The 12,461-nt window shown below is 40.9% G+C and overlaps 1 protein-coding gene across 5 annotated transcripts in view; it reads right to left on the bottom strand.

The window, feature by feature from the left end:
- Positions 1-12,461, bottom strand: part of cabp7b (calcium binding protein 7b) — a 51,462-nt gene that overhangs the window by 3,070 nt on the left and 35,931 nt on the right. For all 5 annotated transcript variants that reach the window (XM_086186829.1, XM_086186825.1, XM_086186827.1 and 2 more), the window contains 3 exons: positions 1,316-1,459; positions 1,118-1,230; positions 87-234 (listed from right to left, as the gene is read on the bottom strand). In XM_086186829.1, coding sequence (XP_086042955.1) covers positions 87-234; positions 1,118-1,230; positions 1,316-1,459 — 405 coding nt within the window. The remainder of the gene's footprint in view (positions 1-86; positions 235-1,117; positions 1,231-1,315; positions 1,460-12,461) is intronic.

Genomic DNA, 12,461 nt, shown 5'->3' on the forward strand with positions numbered 1-12,461 from the left:
AAACCCATTAGCACACCGCATTCTCTTAAAAGTTTAAAAAAGTGCTCAGGCAGTGTGTGTGTTTATGTGTGTTTGTGGTGACATACTATCAATGGCCACATGGGACTCTGGACTGTTGAGGTGGTTCTCCTCGGTCATGATGATGTTCTCGATGTCTTTCATCGTGAGGTGGTCACGGAACGTGTCGTACAGCAGTCTCTTGAGCTCATCCACAGTCAGCTTCTGCATGTCACACTGAGGGGACAGAAAAACGCCAAGAAAAGGTTTCATTTGCAGAGAATAAACTGCAGTCTCAGCGCCCATCAGTGACGCACGCAACCTGCACATCAGCAAAAAATAGTGGAAGTAAATTCTGATCTATGGGCACATTTTTGTTTCCTCATTTATTCAAAATTGGCATGATTTTTATGAAATATTCTGATTCATAAATCCCCCGCGCTCGCAAGGTACACAACGGATGTTAGGAGCGAGGAATTATAAACAGCCATCAGGCTTTGCTTCCTGTCTGCAAGGCAAAACTGACACACACACAAAAATCCTTTAATGTGCACAAATTTATGTGCAAAACATATCATGAACGAGGCCCGTTGGTACTGAATGAGTCATGCAGCGGTTCAGAATGTTATCAAATACTAGAAAATGTGTCTTATTTAACTATCTGATTTTTGTTTTTTTGCGATTAGCTTGATGCAAATCATTTGAAGATACAACAACATGTAAAATCACCACACTACTTATCTGATCTTGTCACTGTGATAACTTTGTTTTTTTCTGGGTTAAGTCATAGTTTCAGTGATTTGCAGAACAATGTCCGAGCAGAAGTAAGCCTCATCTAAGTTTATTTCTCAGTATTTGCATTTACGGAAAGGAAAATTTCAGTTTTACCTTTCAGAAATGACCAAATCATTTGTCATCCAAATGGTTCTGGAAGACTTTAAGTGGTTTTATGTCTTGGATATGCATTTTAGTCTGTTTTTGCAGAGAGTTGCATGAATAGTAGGGGTCAAAGGGCAAAATGTTCCATTTTGCATTGTGATTTTACATGCAACAATAGAGAAACCTCAAAAAATAATTCACTTTGAAGAATCATATCAATATGATGGGGAAGATGATTTACCTTCCAAAACACAGAGTCAAAGTCCGCTCCGTGGAACTTATCAGGCATTCCAGCTGCTGAGAGTTTTGGACCAAGTAATGTGACAAACTCTTCAAAGCCAACTTGACCGTCACCTGACAAAACAGAGAGAAAAGCGCCCGTCCTGTCACTTTACGTGTGCTGATGTGCGGAATTACGTGTAGTGAGGGAGACGCTTACCATCCGTATCAAGTCTCTGGATGATCACCTCCAGCTCCACCTCATTGGGCATGTAGCCCAGAGAACGCATGGCCATGCCTAACTCCTGCTTCGAGATGAAGCCGTTCCCATCACGGTCAAAGACTTTGAAAGCCTCGCGAATCTCTGTAGGACAGACAAACATAAAGGTTTTGAAAGAATGGAGAGACGGGGGAGGGGGGGGGGCACAGAACAGCAAACACATTTATATAGATTTACCACTTGCAGTGTAGCTGCTTCACTTGCTCAGTTTTTGATTGATTAGTTCCACCACGGTCCTCATAGTAAGTACTTTTTAAAAAAATTTTTAAAGCAGTTTTGACACGTATGTGTGTTGAATTGCACTAATACTCTGAAATACATGCAGTGGATCCTACATTTTTCACAGTCTCAGGAAAACTCACGATCTAATTTGAACATTCTCAGAATTTGCGCTCACATGACTAAAATAATAATTAAAGTAGAAGTAATTCAGAGTGAGCGAAAGCTTGTTCTTTAAAAACGATACTCCACCCAAAAATTGTATTTTGCCTTTGATGGATGGTGCTTCAAAAAAAAAAAAGAACTTTGCGCGCTTGTGATATTTGAAATTACTTGAAAAGAAAAATACACTTTTTGGGTGAAGTATTCCTTTAAAGCTGGAGGGGGAATGAGTGGGCCCTCGCACCCCCCAAGTGTGTTGGAGTGTGAGTCTGTTCTGTGGAGCGGGAGGAGGGTGAAAGCTGACCATATTTGGATTCTGCTTGAAGGAGCCAACTAATGTGGATCCAACCAAATGGACCCACTCGGAGGAGCACATCAACATGTAAAACACATGTCGCTACCAGGTGGTAGGCTAATTTCCCCATGAATCTGATGGCTTCTCCCTTGTCCTGCACTACAGTCCTCTCCCAAGTTTGGGTGAAATCTGGCCTCACAGTTTAAAGTTTAATCTTGTAGACAAACAAACTAACATCGCCACTGGGAACACGACCTGGTGGAGCTAATGAAGTATCAGGGATGGAGGCTGTTTGCGTATAGAAAGCTGTATTTGAGGTTCCTGAGTTGCATAAGAAACAGGCAGAAAAGGAAATGTTCCCTTCTCACAGTAGTAATTAGCTCAAATGTGGCTCCCCAGTTTACAGGAACATCTGTTCCGTTTATTAAACTCCCGTACAAAGTATCAAACGGCCATGAGCGCTGTCGGTTGTGACAGGAGGTAGTGAGCAGGTTGACGTGTCATTCTTTTCGCCCAATTTTTTGGTAGCTAATCCATAAACATTGGCGTTTGGCTCCCCTCCTCACCCCTGCATCACAATATTCTGTTTGAAGTGGTAAAAAGAGCAGTTGCACATCAAAAGCAAAGGCGGCGCTTCTTTTTGATGTAGACCCTCAAATATGCAAGACTCTTCAACGCTCGCTCAACAGTCCTGTTTCCATCAGACGCGCCAATCACACAGCAACACAGGACACGAGGTTATTACAGTGTGCACGTGATATCTGCATGAAAAAACCTGTTGAAGACATTGATGAACAGTCTTGCTGCTAAAACATCTTAGATCGATTTTGTTGCATGCACTCATATATGTCAATTGCTGTGTTGCATCACACACACACACACAAAATGCAAATTTAATATAACCATTACAATTCGGATGCAAATTCATAGCTGACCATCTATCTTGTGCGCATCTATGATACATGACATCAACAAGTGACCCTGCGGCGTCCGTCTGTAGCTCTGTGGGACGGTGGAAGGTGTGTAATCATCTAAGTCCTCTCAGACAACTGACACCGTGTGTAAACTAGCCCAACGTATCAGACGCAATGTATTTGTCTACATTACAGCGGTGCTGGAGCTTCCTTCTCTTCCTCCAGCACCACCCTCGAGTCAATGTCGTGACCTCTGGTGTCACTGACAAGTAATGAATTCACTGAGCCAGCTGAGCGGCGGCTGGACTACTGATTCTTTAACACACTGAATATTTAAAGTCTACAACTTCAACCACAAAGAGCTTTAAGAATGTCTTTAATTCACTGTAAAGGCAGAGTCTGTTGTAACCTCTCGTCCAGTTTTGCATGTATGATTGTTTTCTTGACATGGATCATAAATGTCTGTTTTATTTCCAGACTCCAGTTAAGTAGACAAGAGGAACTGCTGTGTTGTGATGGTTCACGTGTGCAGACATCAACCTGCCAAACTCTGAAACTGATCTTTCATCTTTTCATGTAATAACTCATTAATATACTCTGTCCCCACTCTTGAATAACAACATCTTGATGATTCCTTAAAGACACGATGACGCTGAAGAATTAATTTGTATATTTGTTTAAACACTACATGCCTTGACGGGATGTCTTCAAATTTTGCACGTCCACTTGGACTCAAGGTCAAAGGTCAAGGTTGTGCAGTGACAGATACACTGCAGAAGCAAACATTTGAAAAGCGCTGGGATAGGCTACAGCCCCCCCCCCCCCCCCCCCCCACGACACTGAACAGGATAAGCAGAAGAAAATAAATGGATGGATGGATGGACATCCTAATGGCCTAAACTTCACAGATTGACATGGGCTTGTTTCTCTTTTCTTAGTTCACTTTTTAAGTTTAGGGCAGCACGGTGGTGCAGTGGTCAGCACTGTCACCTCACAGAAAGAAGGTTCCTGGTTCGAGGCCTGGCTCCAGCTCAGGATCTTTCTGTGTGAGTCTCCATGTTCTCCCTGTTCCTGTGTGGGTTCTCTCTGGTACTCCAGCTTCCTCCACAGTCCAAAGACATCAAGAGGGGACGAGGCTGATTGATACTCTAAATTGACCGTAGGTGTGACTGTGAGTGTGAATGGTTGTCTGTCTCTATGTGTTGGCCCTGAGATGGACTGGTGACCTGTCCAGGATGAACCCTGCCTCTTGCCCCTAACCGCTGGGATAGGCTCCAGCCCCCCCACGACCCTTAATAGGAATAAGCGGAGGAAAATGGAGGGATGGATGGACTTTTTTAGTATAATTATTATTTTACTAGCTTTTTAGAAATAGAGACCTATTTGCCTGAAAGAAATAAAGCTATTGTCTATTGCCAACTATTGCTTTTCATTGTTTAATTTGAATAGAAAATAAATGAATTAACTGAATATATCCTTCCATCCATCCATTTTCTATCCCGCTTATCTGTTAAGGGTCATGGGGGAGGGGAGGGGGCTGGAGCCTATCCCAGCTGACGTCGGGTGAGAGGCAGGGTTCACCCTGGACGGGTTGCCAGGGGAAGTGAAGATCAAACCAGCAACCCTTAGGTTGCTAGACAGCCACTCAACCTTTGAGCCATGCTGCCCCCCCTAACCGGTATAAACAACTAAAAAAAAAGTTAAATTTGAAATTCATATGTTTACAGCTGATGTCTGTGCATCTGACGTTTATTTGGCAACCTGTCACTGAGATAATTCGCTCTGGGCCCATACTTGTAGAGTTCATTCATACGGGACGGCAGAATCTGGAGTGATCTGGAGTATTTGACACCTTGAATGCAGCAGTCAGTCAATATTACCTCCATGTAGTTTCAGGAGTTATTGGACAATACATCACTGGTACGGCTCCTGTTTATCCTGATATAACGTAAATAAATGTTTGAAACTGTGAATGTTTCTTTTGCAGAGAATCACAAAGCATACATTAAGTGCTGGCAAACGCTCAAGCCAAACCCAAACACACGTGGGTGACATGCACACATAAATGTGAAAAAGGGAAACAGCGTTCTGTTAAAAATTGGACTTATTTTCCAAGCTGCATCCAGCAAAAGTAGCTTTTGTTCCACTGTGAGTCCTTGATCAGATAATCTGAATAACCTTGCTCTGCTGTGAGGGTGCAACGCAGGGTTATCTAAAGCTACGGCCCGGCGAAGAAAATCCCTCTCCTGTATGTGTTCAAGGGAATTTATTAAAAGAAATCACCACCAACCCCTCAAACAACTTCACCATTCACGATTAATTCAGATGAAGCAGCAGCCTCGACGTTTCACTATTAATTCCGGAGGGATGAGGACGACAATTTCAGAGCTTTCACAGAAACACCAGCTCATCAGTTACTGTCAGCCATAAGGTTCCGTCCAGGTCACTGACAATGCGGTGACTCAATGTTATTACAGTTGGCTGCTGATTACAGATGCGAGCCTGCGTGCTATGAGGTAATAGAGTCCAACCCTACGTGCCACTCAAAGTCACATCTTCCACTAAAGTTCTGTCGTGTTGCTCCTCCAACAATCAAATCCTCCTCATCGAATTTTATACTATAATTCACAGCAGTGTTAGTCGTAGTCGCTACTTTTATGCCTTCACGCCGGTGTCAGTCGTGTGCTGTAGACGTAAAGATGCGGGCGTGTACGTCTGTGCCATTTATGCAATATCTCAAAAATGCCTTCTCAGTTTTTGCCACAAATGTCCACTGGGACTCAAAAAGGAACTGACAGGATATTGGTTGTTAAAGGTCAAAGGTAAAGGTCACTGTCACCTCATATATTCAGAAGGAATGCCTTAAGGGGAATTTCTTCATATACTTTAGGACTGTGTGTGTGAGACTTGTGTCAAATGTCCTTGTTAGTTTTCATCGTGACATGTTTCTATTTTTTTTCTTGAGTTTTAGTTAACAAAAAGTGAGAGTTTGGGTTTTTTTTTTAGTCTTGATCAAATAAAATCACAGCTATTTTAGTCCAACGATGAAAACTGATCTCGATTCCTTTGTGGTGAGTTTTAATGCGACTCTTTAGGATTCTTGGGCTGCTGTTATTGGTTCAGTTTTCATCTAAAATACATTTTGGTTTTAGTCCCATTTTAGCAGGAACTGTATTTTGAGAGTTGGAGGGTGAAAAAGTTTTGGAATCCCTTGTGTATTAATATCATTAATATTCAAATACGGAACTCAGTTGAAATCAGGAGCCAAAGATCTGACTGAATGTCGACGTAATGGAAGCAAACAAAATGTAGTTTCATCTACTTGTCGTTAGGAACCTGATTATCCCTCTGCATTTATTAATAAAATAAATTCAATGGTTTTGTGTGATTCAGTCCTACAACAGCTGCGCATAACTGAACACTGGTTTATAGGTGATCGAACAAATGCTGATGAGGCCACGAGTGCCTGGTTACCAAACCTATTTAGTGAATAATCACACGCACGTTTACGTCCTGGTGATGCGTGCGGCATCATTTTGACAAAGGTTCAGGCTTTTTACTTTACAAGAGTTCAATACGTTTTGATGAAATGTTTCCCACTCACGGCACCTTTTGTTATAAATGTGAAAAAAAAGTGCTGGATCACTCAGGGCAAAATAGAAAAGTTAACTGTGTAAAATCGTATTAAATTAAACCTCATTTAGGTTTACTGAAACACAATTGACACAACCAATTCATCAAGGTTTGCCAGGCAAGAGAAAAATGAAATATTGACAGACAATGTTATGGCTGCCAACAGAATTATGATGCTGATTGTTTTCTGGAGCGCAAACAGGATTTGCGATGTTTATTTATTCACCAATGCGGAGGTGCTTATTTTAGGTTATTTGACCTGCTGTCACCTTAACAGCTTTCATGTCTGACATTCATCATTTCGGTAATAAAGATGTCCTCCTCAGTCTCAGCTCGGGGTTTTACATGCTGGCCCAGACTCAAACCTCCCCTGTGAGGATCTGGAAGCTTCTCCTGGGAGCTTTGCTTTGTGTTATTTGTCCTTTTTAAAAAGTTTTTTCCAACATCAGACACAGAAATATGTCAACCCTGAGATCTGAACCCAGCACTTGAAAGTCCTCTGACCTTCTAAATGAGATAAAACTGATCCTCCTGACCTTTCTGACCAAAACAGAGTGATTCATACTGCTTGTTGTCGAGTGGTCCATGATGAACGCTGATGCCAAGAAGCCCACTGTTGTATGCTGGCAGAATGTCAGTGGTGCTGGTGGGGGCCGGGAGAGTCTAGCGCTCTCACCAAATATTGAGGGGAAATCTCCCATAATGGATTTCATCCAAGAGAGCAGCACGAGAGCAACATGACTTTTTGGAGAAAAATGAAGCTGTTGAACATTGCTCACATATCCTAGACATCAAATTTGCATTTAAAGGACGCTAAAAGTTAATTTGGCGGACATCAACAAGCAAACAAACAAACGAAAAAGCTCAGCACCACTTTAACTGCTCCACCCCTTCTTTTCTCAGAGTGGTATGCTCCATCTCCCTAATCATTAATAAAATTTAACAGAAACCATTTTCACAAGGCAGACAAACGCCTGAGCATCAGTCTGTCCTGAAACAACTTGTGCATCCTTATTCACAGATGCACAGATTATACTCAGAACACAAGCTAAACAGTGCTTAACTCCGTTTCAGGCAAAATATGTCAACAACCGGAGGTAAGTTAACATTTTTAAATGTATGGTTCCCTTGTGTCAGTTTTTTTGTTTAACACAAGCTTCATATATCTTAATATTTCGTTCCACTGGATGGAGCACATCAATAAATACCACACGTTCCTTAAAACAGCAGCTGCTAACAAGTGGCTTAAACAACCAAACAATGTCATCCTTGAGTTAAGACCTGTCACAACCATTCACCACGTCCCCATGACCATGACTTCACCTTCAGTCATGACATCATACAGGACTAATTGATGGTGATAATACAGGCGGGAGGTAGATGAAGATGAAGCTTTCACTCTAAAGGAAGTGAACAGAACAGAGTCTCCATCGTCAAAGAGGATGACGAGGAGGGCGCGCGACACTCGTCACGACTGGTCTGAAAATAGCCTCTGTGTTATTAAGTTCTAGTTCAAGATGTCTCATATCAGATGACAACTCAGATGTCGCCTATTCAGATTCCTTTGTCTTATGTCTTCAGTAAAAAGGAGAGGCTGGCCTCCATGGGAATTCCATTCAGCTAATCAGAATCACTTGCGTCAGTTAAAGATCCAGAACGCAATTAAGGCATCAGGTCGATCCCGTTTCTCACAAAATGAACATCTGAACATCTTTGCAGCAGATATCTAGAGACTGAAAAATGTTACGTGCATTGTACATCATTTTTTACATTAAACTAAAAAGCAGTCAGCTACCTCACGAGCAGCTCATTTATTCAAGGTATTTACCGCAAATGATTAAGAGGATTTGAGGATAAATCAGCTTGTTTTCATTAAGTAAGACGCCCCTGGGTGGTCACATTAATAATGGGGTGTTGACATCCATGACATGTTCTCAGGGATAATGGAAAAAAAGCACATGAATCATATTAACCAGAAGCACAACCCCCCCCCCCCCCCCCCCATAAAAACACTGTACTACTCCACTCAGGCAGTCTCTACAGAACAAAATAGGATTATACATCATACCAGAGGCTGTGAAAATACAACAGTCTTATTCTGCAGGTGGCAATAAAGGTTGTTATGGAGTAATACTCATATACAAAGTCCTGGTGTAAGTAGCAGTGACAGTCTAACAGTATTTATAGAAGATAGTTGGGTTTTTAATTAGGTAACATTGCAGTCTTTATACTTCTTCCTGGTCCTACACACACAAACACACACACACACACACCTTTATCCACTGTCATCTGTCTTTAAGAAATGCAGTAAATTAGGTGTGTGTTTATCAAGTGTAAAGACGCAGTTACCATGTTGTGGCTGGCTAGTAATGCAAGAACTCAGTCAGTCACCGACAACTTGACGAACCATGATGGAAGCTTAGTGCTACTCCAGAACATCTCATCATAATAAATACACACGACCTCTAACGTGGTCTCATTGAATGCTTATGGAAACCAAGAAGCCAAAATAATAATAGGTTTCAATTGTGAAAGTACATTGTCTTCCAAAAGATCATAAAAGTCTACAAAAATGATTTTTTTATGATATGTAAATGCTAAAGTTACAGTCACATAAATTACAATATGAACTTGCTGTGATTTATGATTAATCAATTCATGGAAGTAGATCAGAAACCGGTTAGAGTTGCAATGTCTTTTTTTTCAACATGCATTTCCTTTTAAAAAGAGAGGGACATCGATTGAACAGTCCTGCACATCCAAAAGAGATGCCATATCATTTGATTTTGGATTCCTTATTAGAAAAAAACATTATGCATCTGTGTATCTGAAGCTGTTACCAAAAAACTGAACACAGCTTTAAAGGAGGGGAATGTAAACGAGGATCTGTGTCCCTTGTTGGTCCTGTCAATCGAGAATGAACAGTGGGCTGTGATTTATTTCCCGTCTATTCTATGACCAACGAGATAACAAAAGACGCACTCGTCCTTTTGAGCAGCTCTTTTCATGGTTGCCAAGGTGAAACTTTCAGGTCATTTCATTCAAATCGGAACCTTCCTGAGAAAATAGGACCATTCAAGAGCACCCTCACACCTCATTTCCATGTTTACCTCCGATGCCTTGCCTCTGATTTCCCATAACATACAGACTGAACCCGTACGGGCACATATGGATTGATGGAAACACCCCTGATTTGCATGAAAGGGTAATTTCTTATCTTTTTGCCACCCATTCATGTGAAATATGCGCTACCAAGATTGCAATAGCCTGTTAGCTAATTTGCAGCCTGTAAGCTTGTATTTGCTAGCACAATTTTCTCTCTCTTTTTTTAAAAACTTTTTTTTAAACATACTCAATCCAAATTACAGACCAAAAATGAAAAGAGGGAAAGGGCAGGATTAATTTCTACAGGAAATGAATGAACTGTATTGGAAGAACTTAAGGACATCCAGCTTTTGTATGTGGACGTAAGGTAGTCTTCGGGTTATGGACGCGTGTACTGTACCATACTGGAATCCTGTTTACTGCAGCTGAACTTATATGCTTCCTGTCATACTTGAGGCCTTAGATTCTTGAATTGTTTTGAAGAACAATAGAAGAATAACTTTTATATTTCTGTCCCAGAGCCCTTGTCTTATTGTTGTTTCTTTCTCAAATATTATGTAAATGTGGCTGTTGTATACAGACACACAAGGGGAAAGTAAGGACGCGATCTCATAATTAATTAACATTTTGTAAGTGACGTCTGTATGGACAGCCACACTTGAAATGCCCAGACATTTGTCTTTGACCAGGGAGGAGGCGACATCACTCACCTAAATGACTGCAAAGATGACAGCGTGTGTTTGTCAAGTTGTTTCACCTTGTTGTTTGTGATGATAATATCAAAAGAGACAATGAACAGAGATAATATTTTGATTTGCTCTTTAAGGGTGTGACCACATTCAAGATTAGTCAGAGCATGAAGGGCAAGTGCAACGCATTCACTATTTAATATCCCTGACAGCTGCGATAAAGTGAAACACACTCATATACTTTTACAATGTTTCTGTATAAACTCTGTAAGGACAAAAGGGGACATGTTTGCATACAAAGTGGACCTGGTAGACCTTTTATACTCCACAACAATGTCTGCCATTTGGGATCCTCCTGCTGGCTGTGATCTGTAAATACGTCTCACACCCTGAGTCAGGCACCGAGCGGCAATACAAACTAGACGAGACCTCACAGAATGCAACTGCTCAGCCGTAAAATGAAAGTCTTATCAGTTTCAACATGTGCAGTTAAAATGTCTGTCAGTGTACCATTTGTTATGCCTCCGTGCTGGCAACAGACCAGAGGCATTAGGATTTTGGGATAGCCTTCTCTCCTGTTCTTGTTCATGCAATATCTCTGGAAGGATATCCTTGAGGGAATTTCTCCAAATTTGCTATGCATGTCCACTGGGACTCAAAGGAGAAATGAAAAGATTTTGGTGGTTAAATGTCAAAGTCATCATACATGAACGTAATATTTCTAGAATCCCTTCAGGGAACTTGTCCGAAATTTCCCCATAAGTCCACTGGGACTCAAGGATGAGCTTCAAAGGTCATTGTCACCCCAAATGAACGAGGTATCTCAGAAACGCTTTGGGCATTTTTTTTTTCCAAATATAGTACAATCATCCACTGGGATTTAAGGATGGCCTGAAAAGATGTTCAAAGGTCAGGTCACTGTGACAGGCTCTCATCGCAGAGGAAGGCAACTGTGATTCTGTTCATGGTTAAATTGGCATGAGAAATATTGACAAAAAAAGGGATTATGTATTTTCTTTGACATGAGACACAAAGAAATGGGTTTGATTGCTTTACCTTCAAAATGTGGATGATTAACACGCAATACAATAACTGTGTGAAATCGATTAATTCGAATTGATTATTCATTTTGAATGCATTTAATAGGCCAATCAAACCCCCAACAGACTGACAGTATAGCTTTCATCCCTAAATGCACATCCATTTTCCAACATTCAGACTTATCCGTTTAAATCCAAAAGGAAATTTCATTCTCTGATAGTCGGAGTATTATAAATGTTTTATTCATTTACCTGAGGTGTTATTGCATCACGGCCCACACTTGGCTCCTGACCGTGTTTTTTATATTACACTCATGAAAAGGGGAGACACTTGGCACAGCGTCACACCTTCGTAGTCATTAACAAAATTGTGCTTTATGAGTGTTGCTTTTTATACATAATCTTAACAATAATAATCTACCTATAAATATTGGGCTGATGTGGAGAGGTACTTGAGTCATGGTCGTAGCACTGACAATGTCTGAATTTGAGTTGATAAGACTGTGCTGAGAATGCTAAAACTCAAGAACATGCACTGCTTTTTTTATTTTTGATGAAGTAAGGGAAATTACTTTGGCAGTGTTTGAATACATATCAGAGTTTATGACAACTACGTGACACGAGGGTGAAGAAAGGAGCAGGAAGTCTTGGCAGTGACCCTTCCTACCTAGGCAACCATCTGTTCCAAAGACATTCCCTGGAAACTGCAGATTCATGAGGAGCTTTGAGTGCTTGGTCAGCCTCCTCAAAGACCACCAAGGATAAACTTTCCTCCCTCCATTAAATACAAATTCCTGAAATCCTCACTACTACTGATATATTGCTTGTAATACTAGGAAATAAAAAGGACAACCGGCTGGATGTTTTGATCTATTGTGTTACTGTTTGTGTCACTTGAACGCCCTGACACCAATTTGCTCATCAGTTTTACAACTTATTGATTTCTATTAATTTGTTGCGGCAGTCTAAAGATAGAAGCTTAAAAAATAACAGTTTTTAATGTGCCAACCTTCAAACCTTTCTGAAAAT

This window comes from Aulostomus chinensis, chromosome 19 (assembly GCF_037954235.1).
Source record: "Aulostomus chinensis isolate RoL2024-O1b breed Wild chromosome 19, RoL_Achi_v1.0, whole genome shotgun sequence".
NCBI lineage: Eukaryota > Metazoa > Chordata > Actinopteri > Syngnathiformes > Aulostomidae > Aulostomus > Aulostomus chinensis.